Source organism: Tursiops truncatus, chromosome 5 (assembly GCF_011762595.2).
Source record: "Tursiops truncatus isolate mTurTru1 chromosome 5, mTurTru1.mat.Y, whole genome shotgun sequence".
In the NCBI taxonomy this organism is placed as follows: Eukaryota; Metazoa; Chordata; class Mammalia; order Artiodactyla; family Delphinidae; genus Tursiops; species Tursiops truncatus.
The window spans coordinates 1,796,582-1,822,409 of NC_047038.1; the positions used below are offsets into that span (position 1 = coordinate 1,796,582).

Consider the following 25,828-nt stretch of genomic DNA (forward strand, 5'->3'; position numbering starts at 1 on the left):
AACGGAAGCCCCTCTGAGAGAGAATGGAGACCACAGAAAAGCAGGATTTAAAGAGATAAGATGCCTGAGGATTTTGCAGAACTAATGGGAAATTTGAATCTACAAATTCAAAAGCACAACATATACCAGTAGGATAAACAAACAAAAATCCGTTTCTAGACATAGCATATGAAACCAGAGACCATGGAGTGATCTTTACAGTGTTGAAAGAAGATTGTCAGTCTATAATTATGTATCCCACAAAACTGTTCTTTCCCATAATAAAGAAAAAGTGTAGGAGCTTGCTACAAAGAGACCTGTTTTAAAAGGAAACATCTACAAGTATACTTTAAGAAAAAGGAAATCGGGAATTCCCTGGTGGTCCAGTGGTTAGGATTCCATGCTTCCACTGCAGGAGACATGGGCTCAATCCCTGGTCAGGGGATTAAGATCTTGCAAGCTGCGCAGCGTGACCCAAAAAAAATAAAAAGAAGAAAGAAAAGAAAAAGGAAATTGATCTCAGAAGATCACTGTAACATACACAGGAAGGAATGAGAAACAGCCTGATAAATCTAGGTAAATATCTAACTGACATTATGTTTGAAAGAACCCCAGTACTGAACAGCAGTAGTATGTCAGTTAGGTGTGAAATCATCAGAACTGAGCATCCTGAAGTCCTTCTGTTGTTCAGGTAGTTAACATTCAGACTTTAAGCTAAACGGGCAGGACACAGTTTCAAGAGCAAGCATTGAAAGAATAGAAATAGGGTGTATAAATTGCTAATCAGTAGAAGGGAAAAAAATCAAAACAAAAAGAGAAAAAAAATAAATGTAGAGAAAGTACAACAAACAAATTTTAAAGAGATGATAGACACAAGTCCAGTCGTGTCAGTAACCATGATAGGCAGTAAGCAGACAAAATTAAAAGTAGTTTGTCAGGTTGTGTTAAATTTTTTAAATAAATAAATAAATATACACACACACACACACACACACACACACACACACACACATATGTATATATACTGTTTACAAGAACATACCTAAACTATAATGAAAAGAAAGGTGGAAATAAAGAGAAAGGAAAAAGGAAACTGTTACAGTTGTTCTTCTCAGACAAAGTATATTTTAACACAAGGGATAGATGAAGTTTGCTACATAATGATAAAATGTTCAGTTTGTCAGGAAGAAATAGGAATTTTAAACACAAGTACTTAATGAAATAGCCTCAAGATACAAAAAGCAATTTGGGCTTCACAGAGAATCAAACAAATCCACCATCCTGGTGCGAGGTCTCAGACCATCTCTCCGCGTCCTGATTGGCGTGAGCAGCCCAGGCCCCCCTGTGAACTTGACCGGCAAGCTTAGTCTAATGGATGTAGGTGAAACCCTGCATCCAAGACACAGAGAGCTGAGTTCTTACACACACGGGGCCATCCACAGAAACGGGATATGTGCTGGGCCACAGAAAGCAAGGCTCAAACATGTCAAAGAAGGATGTATAATTTGTGTTCTCTGACCACAGCAGCATGTTGAAGTTGCATATTTACAATAGATAGATTTTATGTCCCTAAATATTTGGAAATCTGGAAGTATGTAAGTTTAAATAACTCATGGGTCAAGTAAGAAACCACAGTGGACATTTAAAAATATATAGAACTAAAAGATAAGGAAAATATTGCATGTGAAAACCTGTGGAATGCAGAAAAGGTTTTGCTCATGGGTGTGGAGAAAAGGGACCCCTCCTGCACTGTTGGTGGGAATGTAAATTGGTACAGCAACTATGGAGAGCAGTATGGAGGTTCCTCAAAAAACTAAAAATAGAGCAACCATATGACCCAGCAATCCCACTACTGGGCATATAGCCAGAAAAAACTATAATTCAAAAAGATACATGCACCCGTATGTTCGTAATGGCACTGTTTACAATAGCCAAAACATGGAAACAACCTAAATGTCCGTCGACAGATGAATGGATGAAGAAGATGTGGTACATATACACGATGGAATATTACTCAGCCATAAAACAGAACGAAATAATGCCATTTGTAGCAACATGGATGCAACTGGAGATTATCATACTAAGTCAAGTAAGTCAGAGAAAGACAAATATCATATGATATCACTTATATGTGGAATCTAAAATATGACACAAATGAACTTATCTATGAAACAGAAACAGACATAGAGAACAGTCTTGTAGTTGCCAAGGGGGAGGGGGTTGGGGGAGGGATGGAGTGGGAGTTTGGGGTTAGCAGATGTAAGCTATTATATAGAGAATGGATAAACAACTAAGGTCCTACTGTAGAGCACAGGGAACTAACTAGATTCAATACCCTATGATAAACCACAGTGGAAAGGGATATACATATATATATATATATATATAATATATATACACACACACACATATATACACACACAGATACACAGACACACACACAGACACACACACACACACACATACATATGTATATAAAACTGAGTTACTTTGCTGTACAGCAGAAATTAACACATTATAAATCAACTGCACTTCAAGAAAATTTTAAAAAAAAGAAAAGGTTTGCCCTTGGGAGCACTTCCACTGAAGCCTTAAATGCTGGAGTTAAGTATTAAAAACCTGAAAATTAACGAGTTTAGGATTTAATTTGAGAAATTAGGAAAACAGCAATAGAATAAACTCAAAGAAAGTGAAACAAAGGAGATAATACATAAGAGCAATAATGAAATAGGAAACAAAGAGAAGATCATCAAAGCCAAAATTTGATTCTTTGAAAACATTAAATAAATAAACCTTTGAGAGACTAGTCAAGAAAAGTAGAAAAAAGACACCCAAAATACCATAATTAGGTGGAAGGAGAAACAGAATGTTGATAATTATCAAAGTTGGATGGTGGCTCTGTTCATTTTACCATTCTCTGCTTTTGGGTGTGTTTGAAATTCTCTGTAATATAAAAGGTTTCTTTGATTTTGTGAGTACGTAAGTGAAAAGGAGGACGTAACTCCAGAGACTGGAAGCACCTTCACAACAATTAACTTTAAAACTTAAATAAGACACAAAATTAACCCAATAGAAAAATAGCGTGAATGGTCCAGTAACTATTAGATTAAAGCAGCAGTTCTGAGTCTTCCCAGTGAGAAAACTACACTCTGACAGTTTCACAGAGAATTGTCCAAGACTTTCAAAGAAAGATTATTCGGTCTTGTAGATTCTACCGGAGAACTGAAATGAGACAGCACAGGAGCGTGCTCCCCTCTTTGTTTTATGAGAGAAGTAAAATGTGGATACCAAAATCTGCCAAAAACAGCACCAGAAGAAAATGGGAAATTAGACATTGGTTTCTCTCATGAGTATTAGGTGCAAAAATCGTCACGAAAATATTCACATGCTAAATCCAACAGTGTACAGTATTTTCAAAGAGCAGCATATTACCAAACCGGCTTGCCCCAGGACTGAATGCAAGGAGTTTCTGACGTTAGGAAATCCGCAGTGTTATCTGGTACATTAACATAGTAAAGAAGAGTCATGTGATCATCTCAGTGAGTTCAGAAAAAAACCTTTGCTAAAATCTTAGCACCCATTTATAACTACTTTTTTAAATAGTAAGCAATAGAAGAAAATATCTTTAACCTTAAAAAAGGAATTTACCAAAAGAGGGAGAGAAAGAAGAGAAAAGAAAGCTACATGAAACGTTTTCCAAAACGGGAAAGATGTGGAAGCATGTGCAAAAACAAAGCCGCCCTGCCGCCCTCTTATGTCCTCTTCTGGCCAACCCTAAATCGTGGTTCCTGGCGAGCACGGTAAGACACACAAGACATTAAAGGCATGAGGCACGGACAGGAGGAAGTAGAATTTCATTTTACAGATGATCTCATTGTCTACATAGGAAACGACGGAAGAAAACAGGACGGTTTAGCAAGAGCCTGGCTGTAGGATAAGTGTACGGAAGTTATTTTCCTCTACGCCACCAATAATTCAGAAATGTAGTTTACGTGAAGACAGCGTTTATCACAGCAGCAAGATCTGTGCAGCGTCAATGAATAAAGCTAGTAGGAGTTGCACAAGACTCGTGCACAGAAGGCGATGAGACTTCACAGGAGAGCATTGAGGGACCCGGGTCACACAGGTTCTTCGTGTTCATGCGTAGAAGATTAGTGCCTTCGAGCTCAGTGAACTTTAACAAAGTGAGCACATCCAGGTAACCACCACCTGGCCAAGGTGTGCGTTACCAGCACCCAGAAGCCTGCTTCACACGTCCCCAGTCATCACCAGCGCCCCCAAAGTAAAGGTGATCTTTCACCATACATTAGTTTTGCGTATTTTTGAACTTCATATAAATGGAACTACATAGCAAAAAAAAAAGTACCTTTAAGCTCTCCAGCTTCCGCAAGTTTATCTGTGGATTTAAAACCCAAGAAGGGTTTTGTGGAACTTAACACAGTGTTTCTAAAACTGGTTGGGTTGGACACATTGTGGTACAGTCAAAGGAGAAGTGTTACAGCAACAGAAAGGAACAAACCAGAGCAGTCCGCAGCACAGATGCATCTTACAGACTGGACGTTAGACAAGAGCCGGTGCTCAAGAATGGACGCGATATCCAGTTTACATAAACTAAAAATTGGGCAGAACTAAAGTACATTGTTTAATATGCCTGCTGTTCAGTCCAGCAGCTCTACTGCTGGGGGCTGCCCAAAAGCCCAAGAGAAGGCAGAGTGGATGCCTGCACGACGACTTGTTCCTGAATGTTCCTGGAAGTCTTATTTGTAGCCCAAAACTGGGATCAACCCAGAGGTCCACACAGATGAGCAGATAAACAAAACGGTGCTCTGTCCCTCCAGTGGATGCCACTCAGCAGTAAAAGGCTGCCGCCGCAGCACACGGCCAGTCCTCAGAGGCACCTGCCTAGTGCAAGAAGCCAGACAGAATGCGTGCGGAGGCTCCACTGACGCGAAATCCCAGAACACACACGCTCATCTGTGGTCACAGGCCAAGAGGTCCCTGTTTGCCTGCCTGGGGCTAGAGCGGCAAGGAGACTTGGGGGTTTCGCGGAAACGTTCTGTGTCCTGGTTGAGGTGATGGTTTCCCAGACGTATATGTTTGTCAGCACTGTGGGCTCTACACTAACTGCAATTTGCTGTACATAAATTATACCTAAATAAAGTATGTTTTTAGAAGTGAACTGTGTTCAGGGATGCGTACGTAGGCATTAAAACTTGAAAGAAAGACACGGAAGTGATCAACGTAAAAAGCCAGAATGGTGATTACTTCGGAGGAGAGGAAACACCAGGCAGGGGGTCCCCAGCTTGACTCTGGTGATCCACACTATTTGCTTTATAATGATTCTTCATGTCATACATTTGTTTTATTCACCCTGCTATAATGTGTTACATTGACCCACAAAGCAAAAAAATTGTCAAGGATCGCTAGTATCCTCCTAGAAGAATAGGGAGAATAAGGAAGGCTCCTTTTCCTACCCATTGTAAGGACTTGGAAAGTCCTGGTTATTAAAATGTGGTGACATTGGTGCCCAGAAACAGGCCTGTACGAACACTGAGCTTTGGTGTGTGACAGAAGATGGGTCGGCTGATCACTGTGGGAAGAAGGTGTGCATAAATGGAGCTGTGCAGGTGTGTTGTCCCTGCATCACACCACACTCAGGGTCGACTTCAGATGGGTTAAGATTTTAAGTGTCATATGCAAACCTTTTAATTTTGAGCATAGGGAAAGATTTCTTAGAAACACCAACCATAAAACAAAAGATTGATAAATTGAGCTACATTAAAATCAACAGTTTGCTTTAAAGAAAGTGAGAAAACAATATTTGCAGCACATCACAGAGGATTAGTGTCACGATGTGTAAACATTACAGACCATTAAGGAAAGACAGACCTGTGGACAAGTGGGCAAATGAAACGGTGTCGCAGAAAACCTGTGACCAGTTAACTGTGGCGGCCTCAGCCCGACTGGCACTGGGGAGCAGCTGGGCCCGACTCCCTCCGCGGGCGAGGAGCAGCAGGGCAGGTCAGACCACCTTGGAGAAGAGCTCGTGTGAAGTTGCAGCGGCCAAGTTGTGCGTCCCACATACTCCAGCAAACAGTCCCACCGTGCCTGTGGCCTTGCGGCGGAATCGCATGAACGTACTGTTGAATGAAAGGAGCGACATGAAAACATACAGTACGGTTCTGTTCCTGTGTGTTTAGAAATCAACATGAGAGACTTACCTGGAGGTCCAGTGATAAAGAATCCGCCTTCCAATGCAGGGGACGCGGGTTCGATCCCTGGTCGGGGAACTGAGATCCCACATGCCGCGGGGCAGCTAAGCCCACGTGCCACAACTACTGAGCTCGCACGCCTCAACTAGAGAGCCCGTGTGGTGCAGCTACAGAGCCCACGTGCCCTGGAACCCGTGCGCCACAACAAAAGATCCCACGTGCCTCAACGAAGATCCTGCGTGCCGCAACAAAGACCTGACGCAGCCTTAAGTAACTAATTAATTAAATGTTAAAAAAAGAAAGAAAGGAATCAGCACGAGCCACCGTCGAGTCGTGAAACTACAAAGAACCATGAGGGTTGCTGGTTGCAAAGGCTGGGGTGGTGGCTCCCTGCTTGGGAGGGCACAGCATGGCGCCCCAGGGTTGGCAGTGTTGGTTTTCCTGACCCGGGGGGCGGGTACCCAGGCTTTTTTTGCCTTATAGTTACCTGTACTCGCGTGCTCTGTACACGTGTATGTAAGTGTGCGTGACCCAGTCCACGGTTGGCAGTACGGAGGCCTGACGGGAGGTGGTGTCCAGAGTGGAGCCAGGGTGTGGGGAGGACGCAGACCAGGCGGCCTGGGCCCCGTGGAGACCCTGCTTTGGTTCGGGCTGCAGCTCCTCTCTGAGCGGCTTGGAGAGGGACGTGGTTGGTGCTTCCGAGCGTTCTGGCTGCAGCGTGAAGGGTGGGGACACACACGTGCTGATGCAGAGACAGTGGAGGAGGAGGTGGAAGCTTCCAGAAGGTTTAAAAGGTGACACCACTAGGACTTGGGGTTGACCAGCCGTGTCCAGGGAAAGAGAGTTTGGATCCTGGGAGACGGTGCAGCCCTTCGCCGAGGGGCAGGGTGGCCGGGGGCTTCATCTACCTGGACACAGTCCTCCAGGCACACAGCACCCATGACTGGCTCAGCGATTTAACCACAGCTGAAGCAAAAACACTTCATTTCACCTGCTGCACGAGTGACAACAACACCATTTTCTAGTTTAATCCAAATTCCTGCTACCCACGTTAGTGCTGGAAGGGTGAGAATTTCAGAAATTAGGCAAAAGTAGAGGCTTTTGAAAGAAAATGTTCTTTGCTTCATCTAGTACGGAACTCGGCCATCATTGCCTGGGAAGCAGGGGGCAGCACGACGGCGAGGCTGCGCTGGCCTTGGAGGCCTGTGGGCATTCGACCTGCCCCTGAGGGCGGGGCGGGGCGGGGGGGGGGGCGCCGGCCAGTGTTGTAACTGTGTCTCATACAAATGCTTGTTTCACATCACACTCACTGTGACCTCGTGGATAAATGAGGGCAGGCTGGTGGCCGTGGGCAGAGCTTGGCTGGGACGGGCGGCTTCCTAAAGAACGAGAGAAAAGGACATAAAGCCCCAGAGATGTCCAGGGTGCTGGCCAGTGTCCTGAAGGTGGGACCCTGTTCCTCCGGCAGCAAGGCGTGGGGAGACGGTGGACGCCAGCGGGGTCCCGCACGCTGAGCCTTGTTGGGTGCTGGGCTTCTCCGGCTGCATCCCGGGTGTGGGACTCTTCCTCCCGTGACCGCTGGGCTTCTTTTCTTCACAGGTTCTGTTTGGATTCCGCTAGGCAGACCCGACAGAGACTGTCCATCAACTGGTCCAATTTCAGCTTGAAAAAAGCCACCTTTGCTGCCCACTGAACGAGGACCGCCTGGAGAGGGACACGCGGGCGGTGGGCCGGGCCCGGAGCTGCCGTGCCTGCCCCGGGCTGTGCGGGTGGGCCGCCGCACCCGAGCCCCCTCCCGACCGAGAACTTGCTGCTCGACCCGCATTGTTAGCTCGTGTGCGTGTAGTCTGTGAGTGAGCCGCCTTGACCGTAGCTCTGCCGTCGGATCGGAACAGTAGCTCTGCCACCTTCTCCACCGCCGCGGCCTCGGAGGCCTGGGCCGCGGCCGGACGGGTTCGCATCCCCACGTGGCCCGTTGCCTCTGTGTCTCGCCCTGTCCCGCCACCTGTCCTGCCAGGGTGTCGCTGCGCTCAGCTCTCTGTGCCCTGCGTCCCACCCGAGGCGGCCGGGCAGGGCAGGGCTCTCCGTTCTCCTCCACAATCTACTGTTTAAGAGTGTACACGTCGCGCTGTCCGTGTCTGATCCCCCTGACTTGTAGCCAGCTTGTGTAAGATCCCTTGCAGAATGAGAAAGTTCAAACACAAAGCACCCACCCAGTACTCACACCATCAAGTCTGTTAGAGTGTTCGGCTGTATTAACACGGAGGCCTGCCTGGCTACTTTTTTAACATATTGTTAAGTAATATTAAAATCATGTCTTTCTTTTTGAAAGATGGAATACATTAGTACAGCAGGAGGCCTCGTCTGGTTGCTTTGTGATGGGCTGCGGCGGGGAGGGGGCGGGCAAGCTGATGGCTGTGCCCCCGAGGGGACCCCGGGCCCTGGCCCTGGAGCACCTCTAGGGTCGCCGGCGGCGGCAGCTCTCGATTCCTGGTGCCCTCACCCTCCTCCATCTAGCAGGTCACCCGGGCCTTCGCGTGCCCAGGACACAGCCCAGCCAGGGACTCAGCGCTGTCGGTGGGCCACAGTGGTAAGTGCCAAGAGGACAGCAGGGGTGTGGAGCAGGGGCTGGGGGGCCCAGCAGAGGGGAGTGGGGAGTGGGCTGGGCTTCCATATGGCCTTGGAGGCGGGTGCCCCCACCCAGTCTCGGGGGCGCAGGGAGGGTGCCCTCTGAGACAGCAATGAAGAACTACAAGTATTTAATCGGGTATAAGCTGGCAACAACGTGCTAACAGCATTTAGAGTGAACAAAAGGAATCCCAGCATGGTCCCTTTCTTCTGAGCTCTGTCATCAGTGTGCAGAAAGCTGGCGTGGAGCTGCCGCCTGGTTGCAGCCTGGCTTCCACTCACCCCCTAGAACACTCCATAGCTCCCGCTGCTCCCGGCCTCTTGGTGAAGCTGCTTCTGTGCACATACAAGGATATGGCTCGTCCCTGAGTGAAGGGGGAGCGGCGAGGGCCCCGCTTCTGTGTGGAGACCGTGCCCGGCCTGGCTCTTAGCCTGAGAGAGGGTGAGTGGGACTGGCCTGCGGAATTACTCTGACGGCTGGACCCACAGGGCTTCCTGACAGACGGGATGCAGGTAGGAGGATGAGAGGGGGCAAGGAGGACCCCAAGGCTGTGGTCTGAGCTCTGGGAAGGAGGGGCTGCGGTCCCTGGAGGGGTCCCGTCTGCAGTGCCCATCAGGCACCTGGTGAAATGTTCATGAACCTGTGTGGACGGGACCAGGGTTCGAGCCCCAGAACCAGGCTTCAAGAGCAGGTGAGGATGAGGGCAGCCTGGAGGCCGTGGGGCAGGGAGAGACTGGCCACGTGGCTCTGATGCTGAGGTGACCTTGGCCGGCGCCCAGTGGAAGCTGGTTTACAGGAGAGTGGGGGAGGGGCAGGAGGCAGAGGGGCTTTGGGGTCAAGAGGCCGGTTCGTTTTTCTGGGTGATGGGGTGATCCAGCAAAGGAAGAAACTGAGGCCGGGCTGTGACCACGCCAGAGGGTGTCCTCGGGAGGGGCAGAGACCCCCCCCACGTTCCCCCGGGACCCCAAGCCCAGGGCTGGGCTCATCCCCGCCTTGCTGAGGCCGGGCACTTGGTGAGAGCACAGGCAGGGCCAGGGAGCAAACCCTGGGACGAGTCCAGGCTGGACCCCTTAGGGGGAGCTGCCCGCTCGGGCCCCGAGACCCGCCTGTGCCCACCCCTGTTCTCCCGGGGAACAGTCTTGAGGCCGTCGGGGGCAGAGCCACCCGTAGGTAAGCCTCCGCTTCGTCTGCCCTGTGGGCCGCGTTGGCTGCTGAGAGCTACAGGTTCCCTGCTGTGAGGTGAGCCGTGGTGAGGGGAGCCCTGTGTGCCCCAGCACTGAGCACCACCCGCCCCACCACACGGCTCCTGAGGGGCCCCTGCCGCCTCCACACCCCGCTCCGCCCAGCACGTGGGCGTGCCGTCTACACCTGGTTCCGAGTCTGCACGCTTGGCCCCTAGGACCACCCGGCCTCTCTCCTTGCCGGGACGCACTTCCCGAGTTCCCTGGAAATTCCACCCAACCTGCAAGACCAACCCTGATGTTCCTTTGGATCACTCCTCAAGGGGGCATCTCGGGAACAGAAGAGAGGATGGATTCAGGCCCTGGTCAAGGGTTCTGGCGACTTGTTACTGTGGTCTAGGTGTGAGCCAGGCCCTCGCCCCAGTCCGTACATTGACAGATGGGGACACCAAAGCCCCAGGCAAGCCCCTCAGGTTCCCGATGAGGTCACTCCCCGACCTGGGGTCAGCCTCTGGGGGAGCCTCTTCAGATCACGTTGATAAGTAATCTTATGATGAAGTAACAGTAGCTAAAAAAACAGCAAAATGTTCTTTTATTGAAGTTTGCCCACATACTCATGCCATTAAAAAATCAAAATGTTACGGTACCAGAAAGGATTGATACTTCTCCATTTCATTACTATATTTTTTAAAAGGAGAAGAAAAAACTTAACCCACAGTTCATACTGTTTTAAACAAAAATAAAACCTCCAAGTCATCACAGAGAATGACAGAATGCAAGTGACGTTCTGCTGCTTCACCTTGACAGTCACAGGTTTTGGATCCACTACTAAGTGTTAAGAGTAAACAGCACTGCGGGGTGGAGACACGCAGCACGGAAGGAGATTTCAGACACCTCTGGACTGTGAAGAACTTAACTGTCAGGACCACTCACGTAGCTGAGTGTGGAGCCAACTGGGTCCTGGGAGCCCCGGCTTGTCTTCGGTGGAGAATGCGGTGTCGTCTGGAGAGTGAGAACCATGTGCCTGGACTGTTAAACTCAGCAGCAGCAGCGTCTGTGGAGGAAGAGTGGCTACAGAAACCGTCCTCCTGCTGTTAACTGTGAAGCCAAGGAAGTTTTTTTAACGGTGTTCTTGGATGTTGGAGCAGAGGCAGCACGTGGCAGTGTTTCCTGAGTGAAGGGCAGGGAACAAGGTGAGCCTCTGAGGGCCCCAGCTTCCGGCCTGGAGGCAGCCTGCAGGCCCCAGCACTGGGAGGAGCCCAGCAGGGTTGCTGAGCAGAGGAAGCAGAGACCAGCATGTGGGGTGGCTGGAGTGTGTGGGGCAGAGATGCAGGCAGGAGGGGCTGCACTTAGAGCGCTCCACGGGTCTGCAGAGAACCCCCTCGAATCTACTCATCTGTGCACGTGTGGCATAAAGTTCCATAAATCCAGGGGGAAAGTTTCCACCAACCAGGGTGGAGAGACCCGGTTGTACACGGGTATTGGCGTGGAGCCCTCAGAAGGGTCTCAGCTCGGCAGTGGGCTTCTCTTACCCTAGTATGGAATCTAAAGCTAAAAGCAAGCCTAAGAAGGATCAAACTGGTCCTAAGTAACTTAACTGCCTGCTGGAACAGAGTCCAACATTCTTTTAGAAGAAATACGAAACCGTCCCACACTAAAGTAAAATTCAAAATGCTGGAATCCAGGCAAAAAATTAGCAGGCCATCCCAAGAAGAAGGAAAATATAAACCATAAATCGGAAGAAATATCGAACAAGCAATAGAAACAGAACCAAAGATGGTGAATTTGCAGGCAAGGACTTTAAAATGACCATTACAAATCTTACGACTGCGCTGAAGGATATAAAGGAAAACATGAACAAGAAGGAGAACTGGAAGATGTAAAAAGATCCAAATCCAAAGGACAAAAGATAACAATATCTGAAATGAAAAACACTACAACAGCAGATGAGAAACGCTGGAAGAAAATACCTGTGACCTTGATGGCATATAAACAGAAACGACCAGAAATGAAGTACTGAGAGAAAAGAGACTGGGGGGAAAAATGACCTGTGGGAGGGAATCCCCTGGCAGTCCAGTGGTTAGGACTCCAAGTTTCCACTGCAGGGGCACGGGTTCGATCCCTGGTCGGGGAACTAAGATCTCGCGTGCCGTGCGGCGCAGCCAAAAAATAAAGACCTGTGGGACCATATCAGGCATTCTAACACACGTGTAACTGGAGTCCAAGAAATGGGGGGGGGGGGGAGTACTCATTTTAAAATCAGTTTGTCATAGAGGCCTATTGGGATTGTGACTGAGATTGTACTGAGTCTATAGATCAACTTGGGAAGAACGGGCATCTTAAGGACTACTGAGTTCCCAGTCTATGAACATGGTATCTTTTATTTGTGTGCTCTTGAATTTCTCTAAGCAATATTTTACAGCTTTTATTGTAAAGGTTTTGCACACTTCTGATAATTTTCTCCTAAGCATTTTATGTTCTTGACATTACCTAAGTAGAGTTATGCATTAGTTTCCTGGGGCTCCCATAAAAAAGCACCCCAAACTAGGTGGCTCAGGAATTTATTCTCTCAGTTCTGGAGGATATAATCCAAGATCCAGGTGTCAGTAGAACTGGTTCCTTCTAGAGGTTGTGAGGAAACATTTCTTCGTGCCTCACTACTGGCTTCTGGTGGTCGCTGGCAGTCCTTGGTTTATACAGGCATCACTGCAATCTCTGCCTCTGTTTTCATACGGTATGTTCTCACCTGTGTCTGTCTCTTGTCCTTTTCTTGTAAGAACACCAGTCATTGGATTTGGGGCCCACTCTAATCCAGCAGGACATCACCTGAGATTATACCTGCAAAGACCCTATTTCCAGATGAGGTCACATTCACACATTCTGGGGATTAGGACTTCAGCATCGTTTTGGTAAACATATCTTTTGGGGGAGACACAATTCAACCCACAACAGGTTTATAAGTTTGCTTTTCCAATTGTTGCAGATATACAGGAATACAGTAGATGTTTCATACATTGTCTTTGTATCTTGAGATGGTCAACTTGACTAATTCTAAACTTTTTTCTTAAGATCCCCTAGGGATTTTCGATATCCACAGTCTGTCATCTGTGAATAGCGATAGTTTGATCTTTTTCTCTTCCAATTTTTCTGTCCTTTTTTCCCTTTTATTGCCTGATTGCACTGGGTATCTCCTGTACAATGTGTAATTGCAGCAATAAGAGTGAACACCTTGGGGCGTCCCTGGCAGCACAGTGGGTAAGAATCCGCCTGCCAATGCAGGGCACACGGGTTCGAGCCCTGGTCCGGGAAGATCCCACGTGCCGCGGAGCAATGAAGCCCGTGTGCCACAACTACTGAGCCTGTGCTCTAGAGCCCGCGAGCCACAGCTACTGAAGCCCACATGCCTAGAGCCTGAGCTCCGCAGCGAAGAGTAGCCCCCGCTCGCCACAACTGGACAAAGCCCGCACGCAGCAACGAAGACTCGACGCAGCCAAAAAGTAAATAAATAAAAATTTTAAAAAGTGAACACCTTGCCTTGATGGGATTCAGCAGGGGCAGCACTCAGTATTTCATCGTCACATAGAAAGCTGGCCATAGGTCTTTTGGACACATACCTTGATCAGATCGAGGAAATCCCTTCTATTCCTAGTTTGCTCAGTGTTCTCATGAGTGGGTATTAAATCGTGTCATAAGCTTTTTCTGCTTCTGTTGAGATGATCCTATGGTTTCTCCTCTGGCAAATTAGTTTTGTGGGTTTTGTTTGTTTTTGTTTTATGTCAACCAATCCTGTATTCCTGTAATAAAAATTCCACTTGGTTATAACGTATTATCCATTTTATACTGCTGGGTTCAATTTGTTAATATTTTGTTTAGGACTTTTGCCTCTATGTTCAGGAGAGAGAGTGGCCTGTCATTTTCTTTCTTGCCTTGTCCTTGGGTTTTGGTGTCATAAAATGAGATGGGGAGACATTCCCACTTCCTGTTTCCTGAGTGTAAGATTGGTATATCTTTCTTAGATGTTTGGAAGAATTCACCAGTGAAGTCATCTGAGACTGTGATTTTCTTTGTGAAAAGATTTTTAATTACAGATTCAATTTAATGGACATAGAGCTATTCGGGTTTTCTATTAATTATGTCAATTTTAGTAAGTGGTGTGTTTCAAGGATTTTATCCATTTCATCTAAGTTGTCAAATTTATCAGTTTTATAAATTGTTCATAGTATATACTCTTTTCAAGATCTGAGAGATCTACAGTGATGCCCACCTTTCATTCCTGATAATTAGCAATTTGTTTTCTATTCTTCATCAGTCATGCTGTGGGTTTATCAGTTTCATTACTATTTAAAAGAACTAACTCTTGGCATTGTTGATTTTTGTCTGCTTTCCATTTCATTGATTCTGCTCTTTTATTATTTCCTTCCATTTTCTTTGGGTTTAATTTGCACTTTTTATTTTTTAAATTTTATTACTTGGCTGCATCGGGTCTTTGTTGTGGCGCGCAGGCTCCAGAGCACGTGGGCTCAGTAGTTGTGGCGCAGGGACTTAGTTGCCCCACAGCATGTGGCTGGTGTCAGCTCCCTGACCAGGGATCGAACCTGCATCCCCTGCATTAGAAGGTGAATTCTTAACCACTGGACCACCACGGAAGTCCCTAATTTGTGGTTCTTTTCCTAGCTTCTTGTGGTGAACACTTGGATCACTGAGGTTTAACCTCTCTTCATTTCCAATATATGCCTTTGCAGCTAATACATTCCCCCAATCACTGCTTTAGCTGCATTCCATAATTTTTAGCAAGTTGTATTTTCATTTTTAACTCAGTTCAGAATACTTTCTAATCTCCATTGCGTTTATTTTTCCCATGGGTCATTTAGAACTGTGTTGGGAATTTAGTAGTTATCCTTCTGTTATTGAGTTGTGGTTTAACTTCACTGTGGTCAGTGATCATGAATTCAATGATTAGGTTCTTTGGAGTATGTTGTGACTTGATTTATGGTCCACAGATTTGTCTCTTTTGGAAGCATTCCATGTACACCTGAAAAGAATTATAGTTAACTTTCCTTGGGTGTAATTTAGGTTCTACATATGAAATTAGGCCAAGTAGATAGGTTTAATCTTCTGTATCCTTACTGACTTTTTTCCCTGCTTCTATCAGTTACTGAGAAAGGTATGCTAAAATCTCCAACGATGATTATGCATTTGTCTAGTTCTTTTGCTTTATATTATTAGCTCTACACAAATTTAGGTATATTGTATATTCCTGATAAATTCACCCTTTTATTATGCACTGTTGCTCTATATTTCTGGTAATATTTTTTGTCTTAAAAGTCCACTGTGTCTGATTATCACTCTCATTTTCTTGGTTAATGTTGGCATAAGTGTATCTTTTCTAATGAGCACACAGGTGAGACTTTCATCCAGTAAGACAGTCACTGTCTTTCAATCAGAGTGTTTGGTCTGTTTATTTTTATTAACATCTTTATTGGAGCATAATTGTTCTACAATGGCGTGTTAGTCTCTGCCGTATAACAAAGTGAATCAGCTACACGTATGTCCCCATATTTCTATCTCCTCCCTCTTGCGTCTCCCACCCTCCCTATCCCACCGTCCATTTATTTTAATGTAATTACTGATACAGTTGGTTAAGTCTACCATCTTCCAGCTGCTCTTTGTCTCGTCTCTCCTTTATCCCTTTGGTTCTCCTAACTTGTCTTGCTTTGGATTAATAAAAACATTTTTCTGTTCTATTAACCTTCTAATTAGATATTTTCATTACTTCTTTAGTGGTTACCCTAGAGATTATGCTTCCTTAGTTCATTAGTCCACCACAAATCAATGCAAAAACCCTACACTTGTATAAGTTCATTAAACACTCCCGTCCCTCACCTAGAAAGTTCTTGTGGTCACGTTTGCATGTTTTAAAACCCTCAAGACATTATTGGGGGTTTTTGTTGTTGTTTGTTGTTCTTTTGCTGCGTTGGGTCTTTGTTGCTGCACATGGCCTTTCTCTAGGTGCGGCGAGCGGGGGCCGCTCTTGGTTGCAGTGCGCGGGCTCCTCATTGCAGTGTCTTCTCTTGTTGCGGAGCACGGGCTCTAGGCGTGCGGGCTTCAGTAGTTGTGGCACACAGGCTCAGTAATTGTGGCTCGCGGGCTCTAGAGCACAGGCTCAGTAGTTGTGGCGCACGGGCTTAGTTGCTCCACGGCATGTGGGATCTTCCCGGACCAGGGCTCGAACCCATGTCCCCTGCATTGGCAGGCAGATTCTTAACCACTGCGCCACCAGGGAAGTCCCAACATTATTGTTTTAAACAGTCAATATTCATTCATATCTACTCATTCCCATGCTCTTTTTTTAAAAAAATATTTATTTATTTATTTGGTTGTGCCAGGTCTTAGTCGCAGGCTCCTTAGTTGTAGCTTGCCAGCTCCTTAGTTGCGGCACGTGGGCTCCTTAGTTGTGGCATGCGAACTCTTAGTTTCAGCATGCATGCGGGATCTAGTTCCCTGACCAGGGATCAAACCCGGGCCCCCTACATTGGAAGCATGGAGTCTTAACCACTATGCCAGCAGGGAAGTCCCCATTCCCATGCTCTTCATTCCTTTCTATGTTTGTTTTTATCCAGAATCATTTCCCTCTAGCCTGAGTAATTTCCATAGTATACTTTTTTCTTGTCGTACAATCTGCTGGATATAAATTTTTGTTAGCTTGTATTTGTGTGAATATATCTTCATTATGCCTTTTTTTCCATATGTCTAGTATTTTTTACTGTGTATTAGACTGTGGTTAATATAGTACAAGGTCCTGGCTCTGAAGAAAGCCGGATTTTGTTCCAACAGGCCAGTGAATTACTGGTTGGCTGCCTGGAAGAGCAGGGCTGTTTTGATTTGGCCCTAAGATGTCAACTTTACTCCTAAAATGTGGCCCTTTGAGGGTTTCAAAGGAAAACCAAGGTTTTCCAGCCCCTCTAACCCCAAGGGACTCAACTTCGGAACTGCCACCCTATGGTGGACAGCCGCTGGGAGCTCTCCTCAGCACATCCTGCCTTCCAGCCGCTGTTCCTGCCCCAGGATTCTTAGAGTCTTACGCTAAGCTCGCACAGTTCAGGGGTCAGCCAAGGATTTGAGGGCTCCCCCTTCTGCAGCTCCCTTCTCTCCGGGAGGTCCCCATCTATTTCCAAACTCCTCCAACTCCTCAGGACAGTGAGACGGAGGCTTCCTGTGACGTTCCAGCACCCACGCCGCAGCGACTGATCCCTTCCAGTCGGGCTCCTGGAAAGAGGGGTGCGCGGGGATCCTACAGAGGAGTTGACGCCTGAACTACAACTGGAGGAGGACCTACTTAGCCAGCGGAGAGGGTGAGCAAGTGTTCCAGGCAGGAGGGACAGCACATGCACCCAATGCTGGCCCTTCACCGTGCCGGCAGCTCCTGCACGTTGGGAAGTAGAATGTGGGCTCAGGAGCCAGATGGCCTGGGCTTACCTCCTAGCTTTGTCCCCTGCTACTGTGATCTTGGGCAAGTGACCTTACCCCTCTGTGCCTCATGTTCCACACCTGTGCTGAGGATGATCGATAGAAGTACTTACCTCCTGCGACCGTTCTGAAGGTTAACTTGAGTCACACAGCCCTGACCCCACCAGGACTATGCACGCAGTCCTTGCCCTGCAAGCCTCTCTCTTGCCTTCGCCAGGCGCCTGGTTCCTCCCGCCTCACCCCCAGCGCTTCACATCCTGGCTGGAGCTAAAACAGGCCGACGGCAGAGTGCTGGGCAGGCTGGCCTCCCGCTGACCCCCCCCTCGGGATGCCCTAACAAACAAACAAACAGGTGACAAACAGTAAGAAAGTGTGTTTCTCCTCCCCGGCTGGTGTAACTCAGGCCCAGATGGAAATGGTGCCGGGTCCCTGCACCCCAGCCCCCAGCGCACACTCGCAGCAGTCGCTGTAGCAAGTGCATTTATTACAAAAATAAGTAATGTGACATAAACACGTTTAAGTTCCGGATATGCAGCACCCACTCTTGCAGTGCAGCCTTATTTCAGCGCAGGCACAGTGCTCAGCTGTGCACGCCTCCTGGTGGGCGTGGGCGCACTTCCCACGGGCAGCCACCTTGTCCCAGTGACCTGCAGCATCCTCAGGTGCGGCTGGGACAGGTCTGTCCTGCGGGCCCGGGAGAACCCCGCGCCATGTCTCGCACGGCCTCAGCCTGACTGACAGACAGCTTTGGACGTCAAACTCCACACCAGAGGCGAGGCTGAGCCCTCCTGGGCACGAATGCTCCCAACCCCACCTCTCCCTCCAGCCCCACCGGAAGTGCCCCCTGACCCAAGGGGGACCAAGGGGAAGGCTCAGAAGCACCCCCAGCCTGTTCTGGGGGCCCCGCGTCTCGCTGCTGCGTGCTGGGAGCACCCCCGGGCCCCGGGCCGCCACCAGCAGGGCTCACTGGCAGCAGTCGGCCACGTGCCGGAAGAGCTCCTCCCCCTGCTCGTCGCTGAAGCACTGCAGGCAGTGAGGGCACTGCAGGTCCCCCTGGCCTCTCTGGGTCGCTCCGGGGCTCCCGGCCTCTGCGGGGAGTTCTGGCCGCTGGGATCCCGTCCCAGGCCTCCAGCCACCAGGTGCCACGAGCTCCGAAGCGTCAGTCTCTAAGTACCCGGGAGTTTTGCCCCCAGTATGAACCCGGCAAGAGCCTGGCTCTCGAGGATCCTGGAAAAAAGACAAAGGGTCAGCTTACGAGGCTGGCCTCGGGCTCCAGCAACTAGAGATGATACACCCGCTGCACAGTGAGACGTGCACCTTCGCTCTGCCTGGTGCTGGGGCCCAAATGAGGACGTGCTCCGTGAACAGCCTCCTGCCTGTGCTCACAGAGGAACAGGCCTGAGCTGGGGGGGGGGGGGCACTCCCCCCAACCCCGACCCCCGCCGCGGCCCCAGCAGACTCACCCCACACGCCGCCGTGCAGAGAGGGAGCCTGGCAAACTGCGTCCCTCCTGGGTGGGCGGGGGTGGGGGGTCTCTGGAGGCAGCAGGGGTGCCCGTGGCATGACCAACATGATCGCCCCCGACGTCAGCCCCGAAGCGCCGTGACCCCCAGTGCTCATCACGCCTCGTGTGGGAGCCGCAGCCCAGGCGGCAGGACCCTGGCTCCTGGCCCACAGCTTCACCACCGCCCGCCCCGGGGTGTCGCCCAGGGGCCGAGCAGTGCTCCCAAAGCTCGACGGCCACAGGCCGCAGCTGAAAGGGGCTCAGAGGCCACTCGGTGCACAGGCCCCGGGCCTCGGCAGGCCGGGCCACCCTTCTGTCCACCAGTGGGGTCCACAGCCACGCAGGATGGGGGCACTGAGGATGGCGCCCACCAACCACGAAGGGTGGTTCCGGGGTAAGCTCGGCATCCCCGCCCCGCCAGGGTGGTAGCCCCTCAGGGGGATGTGCATCGGGTGCTCTGGGCAGAACCAGGGAGGAGCAGGGAAGAGGCGTGTGGGCGCCCGGGTCCTGCAGTGAGAAACCGTCCGTTCCCACCCAGGCCCGGCCTCCCAAGAAGCACCCCCTGTGGCGGGGCGGCACGGAGCCCAGAGTGAGCTGCGGGGCCTGCCCACCTGCACGGCCCATCTCCGTGCACGGGGGCTGTGAGCTGGGGGGCGCCAGGAGACGCCTGGAGCCTCAGGGGCTGCGTGTGTGTGACAGGGCGACCAGGGTCCCTGCAGCACAGCGAGGAGGGGACACACGTGCACGAAGCTCCCAGTAGGGAGCCCGAGGCCCAGGATGCGCCCTCTGGGTGCAGGACAGGCCCGACAGCCACCCCTGAGGTCACACGCCACCACGCCAACATCCTCTACAGACACACACGGTACGACAGGGAGGTTTTCTGCCACCAGGCCCCAGGCACCGGGCACCACGGCTCTGCCCGGAGCACAGAATCAGGGTCTCGGCAGACGCAGAAAGGGATTGAAACCGATGAAGGAAACACGAAGAAAACGCCCAGCCTGGACCGGGGGAGATGGGCCTCCGTTCTACCTGTTTGCAGGGTACCTGGCGCTGCAGCAAGGCCACCCGTTCCTCCAACTCCTGGATCCTACTCTGAGCCCGCTCCCGGTCAACCCTCTCCGACGTGAAGTCATCCTTGTACGCGAGGATCTGTGAGGAGACAGACACTCAACCGTCAGACGGCAGCGCCGTTTCTGCTCAGAGAAAGGCCCCCAGCGCCCCCCAGCACCCGGCCCCGGGGTGGGGGGCACCTGCTGCTCCAACATCTGCACCCGCTCCAGCGCGGCGTCCCGGGCCCTCCTCACGGCCTCCAGCTCCCGCCTCGCTTCTGCACAGTCGTTGATTTTCTCCTCCAACTGTGTGTTGAGCCGGGAGATCTCCTTCCTCATCAGCTCGGGCGGGGAGGGCCTCTCAGGCTCGAGGGGGGCCTGCAGCCCTCTCAGCTGTGCGTGGAGTCCCCTCACGTACTCATCCCTGCTGGCGTCGTAGCGCTGCCACTTGGCGTTGAGGTCTTCCACCTGAGGAGGCCGGAACGCTCACGGTGGCAGCGGCTGAGAACCTGCTCTCAAGCCAACCTGAACTGTGAAGCTATTCACTAGCAACAAGGAGCAGAGTGAGTCTCCCCTTAAATGAAAGTTGCCTCAGGAGACCTCCCTGGTGGCACAGTGGTTAAGGATCCGCCTGCCAACGCAGGGGACACGGGTTCGAGCCCTGGTCCGGGAAGATCCCACGTGCCGCGGAGCAACTAAGCCCATGAACCACAACTACTGAAGCCTGCGCGCCTAGAGCCCGTGCTCCGCAACAAGAGAAGCCACAGCAATGAGAAGCCCGCACACTGCAACGAAGACCCAACGCAGCCAAAACTAAATACATTAATTAATTAATTTTAAAAAAATAAAAGGAATGAAGGCCAAAAAAAAAGTCTCAGTTTGCTCTGTGCAGAGGGGACACTAGGACGTGGCAACAATGGCCACAAACAACTGCCGTAGACAGAAGCAGACTTGCTACAATTTCCCACCGTAAAAGCTGTACTTGATAGTAATTCTTGTACCTCATTTATCCACATGTGAATTAACTTGGGGGCCGGAGAATGACAAGCGTGTTCTACATGTCCTTTCAGGCAAATATGTCAGGCCTACAGGGACTGCGCATATCAGCCGGAGTGGCCTGAGGGCAGGGGCAACCCCTGGGCACAGCTGAGGAGAGGACCCTCATCTGCGGGCCGTGAGGGAAAGTTCTTCCCGAGGGGCATCTAACAGACACTCACGTGAGTCACCTTCTGCTTCAACAGTCGATTCTCCTCCTGTAACTTCGCAACAACCGCGTGGACAGAGCCGTCCCCATCTGCACACGCTGGCTGCATAAGAAAGGGACGGAGAGCAGACACCGTGTCACCGAATGTGACTGTCGTGTGCGGCAAGAGGGTAGGAAGCCACACCTGGAGACTGAGGGTGCAGATGGTCACTGCAGCCCGCACTGCGGCAGGTGGGACGTGCCCCTTCCCGAGGGTGGGGGAGGGGTGGTCCTCGCCCCGCCCGAGCCCACCCCACGCTGGGGCCAAGCCTTGCTCAATCTTCTCATGCCTGAGACTTTCCATCATCACGGGAGTCGGGAGGGCAGGAAGCTTAATCTCACCGTCCACCAGAGAACCTTCCAGCCCAGGGCCACAGGGCCGCCAGGAGCAGGCCCGGCCAGGGACCTGGCTCCCTCCCTCTGGGCCCACCACACTGTCGTGTCACGTCACGCAAGCAGGGTTGACCTCAGTGATTCTGTACACGGCAGTCCACCCGTGCCTCACTCGGGGTCTTGGGACTCATGCCTGGAAACCCACGTGCCAAACCAGCCCTAACGGCGGCGGGCAGAGCTAGCCGAAAAGTCCATCTGAATCCTAGGAATCCAGTGCATTTAACAGTACGGTGGGCTGTATGCTGGTGCCGGTACTTTTGAGAATTCCCCTCGAATGACAAGGGAACTACACGTCCTAACCCAGCGGGCACCGGGAAACCCCGGTGACTCAGCCGAGTCCAGGGCTGAGAAGTGATGCGGATGTAGAGCCTGTTAAGAGCTCCGGCCCCACCCCTGCCCGGGCCAAACACAACGTGCGGCTGTGTTCAAATCCCCAGAGGGAAATGACACAGTGACTCAAAATCCCAGAGTCACAGCCTGCCCCCAGAGAGCACTGTGGTATCTGAAATGTGCCTGTGTGCTTTCTGAGGTTCCCTTTTCGTGGAATCCACCCGCGGAGACGGGCAGTTCTCAAGACCGGTTCTCAGACCAAGGTTCTCCCCAGCGGGCTTCCCAGTGGAGCTGCTGCTAAGGGGCTGGAGGGCCTGTCCCCGCCTCCCCCGCGTTTCTGAGTCAGCCTGGTTGCAGCCCCTGAGGATCAGAGAACTGCCTGGAAAAGAGTAATCTGGGCTGGGCGGGGCAGGGTGTGCACTGCGTGGAATCAGACAGGCAGGGAAGGCAGCCTCGCCCCGTGCTCCCAACACCCCCAGCCAGGAGCCCCCTGATCTCCCAGGTAGGGAATTCCTGATGCTGAAACCACACTGTCCCCTCCCTGACCAGACCGCACACACAGCCACAGCCCAGCTCCACGCAGTCCTGTAGGCCGCCTGCCCCTGACCCCGGCCCCCGGCCCCGCCCCCTGCCCGGCTCCCTCCCTGCTGGCCCCACCCTGCCTACGGCCTGGCCAGGGGTCACAGCGCCAGGTACACAGAAGGGCTCCGTGTCCTCCCTTCACTGCAGGAGGGCCCTGGCGAGGCCAGCCCTGCTGAGACACATGGAGCCCTCCCGCGCCCCGGCCCGCCCAGCAGATTCCTCACCACCTGCGGCCTTTGGAGGCGCTGCCCCTCACCCGCCTGCACGCGTGCCAGCACCTGCTCAGGACACCCCTCCCGCCCCTGCTCTGACTGCTTCGTCCTCAGCGAAGGCTGATGAGACCACAGTGCCATCTCCCCACGAGGACCAGGGTCACCTGCAGGTCTGGGGGTGGCAGCTGGTGACGCAGGCCACCTGCTTCCCTGTCACGTTCTGCACCTCCCACCGTGCTAGAAGAAATCCCCGGATGGGCGGGCTTTGCTGCAACCCTCACTATGGAGAGCAGGGGGGGCCCTGGGCGCCCCTCGACCTCCATGACAGCTGAGGGATCCTGAGCGCGAGACGAGGCCTCCTGCTGCACCTCGGTCCGCACCGTGGCGTGCTGACACCGCAGCCTACCTCGGGGCTCCTCTCCCCCGCGTCCCCCTTTGCGCGCTGGCGTGCATCCAGACATTCGGCCAGGTGCTGGCACATGTGGGCGGTGGCGGCCAGCGTCCTGCGCAGCTGATGAGTCTCGTCGGCCAGGGAGCGGCACAGGATGTCGCTGGCGGCCGGGGCCCGCCCCTTCTGGGCCGCGCCTCTCCTCAGCAGGGTCACTTCCTTCTGCTCCCGCTCCGGCTGGCTCATCAGCTGCTTCGTCTCCCTCTCTTTTTCTTCTAGTTGCTCGGAAAGTCTCTCGATTTCCTAAGGGGCAGATTTAAAAGCACAGTTGATTTGACTATAAGAAGCAATATCAGGAACAAACATTCCTAGAGCAGAAGTCCAGCACGGACACCCATCAGGAGGTGATAAACGCGCTCATTTGGAGGTTGGCTTCTGAACGAATAATTAACTTTGGAGTTTTCAGCCCATAAAGTTCTAACTGAAACTTCACCTAAATTCTATTTTCATGAGCAAATTCATAATGTTAGATCTTACATCATCAAATTACTAAGTGCGGCAATTCCAAATACTTCTTGATGAGAAGGGTAGAAACTCCACTGCAGTGGGTAGCCCCCCAAAAGATATGCCCACGCCCTAACCCCCGATACTTGGGAATGTGACTTTACTTAGAATTAGGGTCTGTGAAGATGCACTGAGCTAAAATGAAGTCATACTGGATTAGAATAGACCCTAATCCAATGACTGGTGTCCTCATAAGAAGAAGGAAACATGGACACAGATACAGAAGACGGCCACATGTCGACAGAGGCAGAGACTGGAGTGATGTGTCCGCAAGCCAAAGAAAACCAGGGATGCCGACAGCCACCGGAAGCCGAAAGACAAAAAGAAGGCCCCTCCCCCAGAGCCTCGGAGGGAGCACATCTCTGCCAGCGACACCCCGATTTGGGGCTTCCGGCCTCTAGAACACCGAAAGATGAAGCATCTGTTGTTGTAAACCACCCAGTTTATGGTACTTTGTTACAGCAGTTCTAGGAAACGAAGATACCCAACCCCAATTAATTTTTTTAAAAAAGTCCTTAAAATTACAATTTACTTTAAACCCAGCCTTAGTTTTGTGCTTTCCCATTTTCAAAGTAATCACCAGCATAAACAGTACATAAGAGGGGTGAAGCAGGATGAACCAGTCCATCCTACAAATGAAAAAACAGCTTCAGAAAAGTCAGGGTTGAGCCTGAGCTCCACGTGAGGAAGTGGCAGGAGAAGGATCTGGGCTCCACTCAGGGAGGCGCTCAAGCTCACCTCCTGCGTGCTCACGAGGAGGGATGGACCCCAGGAACCGAGAAGCTTCTTAGCACAGTGGAATGGAATACAGGGCCAACATTACTAACGGAACCCTGAATTACTACTCTCTTACCTGCTTTAAAATGAAAACATGTGCATGGTTATAAAAAATTCAAACATACAGAAGGAAAGCAAATGAAAACTTCAATTCCTTTCTCCCAGCAGCTCCTCTGCCCCCAGCTTCACTCGCCAGAGGCAACTACTCACTATTTGGGCACGGACCTTTCCAGAGTGTTTATAAGCATCTATAACACATGTACTTTTACACAAACGGATGCTACAACACGCTTTTCTCCTCCTCAGCAATATACCTTATTCCACAGCAGCACAGAACCTGCCTTGTTCTTTTCAACCACAGCCTGGAGCTTCACGACAGATTCCAGATTTACTGAACACACACCTCCAGCTGGCAGACATGTGGCTGCTTCCTTGTGCCCTTATGCAAATACAGCCATGGGATAAGTGCCCAGAGGTCACATGGCTGGGTTAAGACTGGGGTTAAGAAATAATTGGTGGGGTGGACCTAGAGATGATCATACTAAATAAAGTCAGAAAGAGAAAGACAAATACCATATCATACCACTTTATATGTGGAATCTAAAATATGGCACAAATGAACTTATCTACGAAACAGAAACAGACCCACAGACGTAGAGAGCAGACTTGTGGTGGCCAAGGGGGAGGGATGGATTGGGAGTTTGGGATTAGCAGGTGCACATTATTATATAGAGAATGGGTAAAGAACCAGGTCCTACTGTACAGCACAGGGAACTATATTCAATATCCTGTGACAAACCGTAATGAAAGAGAATACAAAAAAGAATGTATAGATGCATGTGTGTGTGTGTCACTGAATCACCTTGCTGTATAGTGGAAATTAATGCAACATTGTAAATTAACTATACCTCAACAAAATAAATTAATAAAACAATAAGTGGTGGATCTCAGGAACACAGCCAGTCTCCGGGTCCCAGCCTGGCTCCCTGGGCCCGCGCGCATCCACGAGGCAAGGGCCGCTCCCCGCGCTCCTGCACCCAGACACCCCGTGCACCTGTGATAACCAGTCCATGGATAAGCCCAGCGTGTGACCGAACCACTCCAGCCAGGTGACCCAGAAAACATTCTGGAAACCTCTCCCTCTCTCAGGAAATTTTTTTTTTTTTGGCCGCACTGCGTAGCTTGCGGGATCTTAGTTCCCCAACCAGGGATCGAACCCAGGCACTTGGCAGTGAAAGCGCCGGGTCCTAACCACTGGACGCCCCCCAGGGAATTCCCTCAGGGAATGTTTAAGATTCCTCTCCTTCCCATTTTCCTT

The 25,828-nt window shown here is 50.8% G+C and overlaps 2 protein-coding genes across 28 annotated transcripts in view; one reads left to right on the forward strand and one right to left on the reverse strand.

Annotated features, from left to right (window-relative positions):
- FAM193A (family with sequence similarity 193 member A) overlaps positions 1 to 8,544 on the forward strand; it is a 172,722-nt gene extending 164,178 nt beyond the window's left edge. For all 10 annotated transcript variants that reach the window (XM_033856548.2, XM_033856542.2, XM_033856543.2 and 7 more), the window contains one exon: positions 7,791 to 8,544. In XM_033856548.2, the coding sequence (XP_033712439.1) occupies positions 7,791 to 7,884 (94 nt within the window). In that variant the 3' untranslated portion in view covers positions 7,885 to 8,544. The remainder of the gene's footprint in view (positions 1 to 7,790) is intronic.
- Positions 8,545 to 10,576: 2,032 nt separating this feature from the next.
- TNIP2 (TNFAIP3 interacting protein 2) overlaps positions 10,577 to 25,828 on the reverse strand; it is a 32,702-nt gene continuing 17,450 nt past the window's right edge. For 4 of the 18 annotated variants that reach the window (XM_019951319.3, XM_073804768.1, XM_073804767.1 and 1 more), the window contains 5 exons: positions 23,188 to 23,472; positions 21,239 to 21,328; positions 20,002 to 20,489; positions 18,932 to 19,429; positions 18,502 to 18,695 (listed from right to left, as the gene is read on the reverse strand). In XM_019951319.3, the coding sequence (XP_019806878.1) occupies positions 18,635 to 18,695; positions 18,932 to 19,429; positions 20,002 to 20,489; positions 21,239 to 21,328; positions 23,188 to 23,472 (1,422 nt within the window). In that variant the 3' untranslated portion in view covers positions 18,502 to 18,634. Of the gene's footprint in view, positions 11,056 to 17,931; positions 18,696 to 18,931; positions 19,480 to 20,001; positions 20,490 to 21,238; positions 21,329 to 23,187; positions 23,473 to 24,471; positions 24,520 to 25,828 lie in introns of those variants that run through there. The other 14 variants (XM_019951322.3, XM_019951320.3, XM_019951330.3 and 11 more) reach the window with 14 other exon arrangements.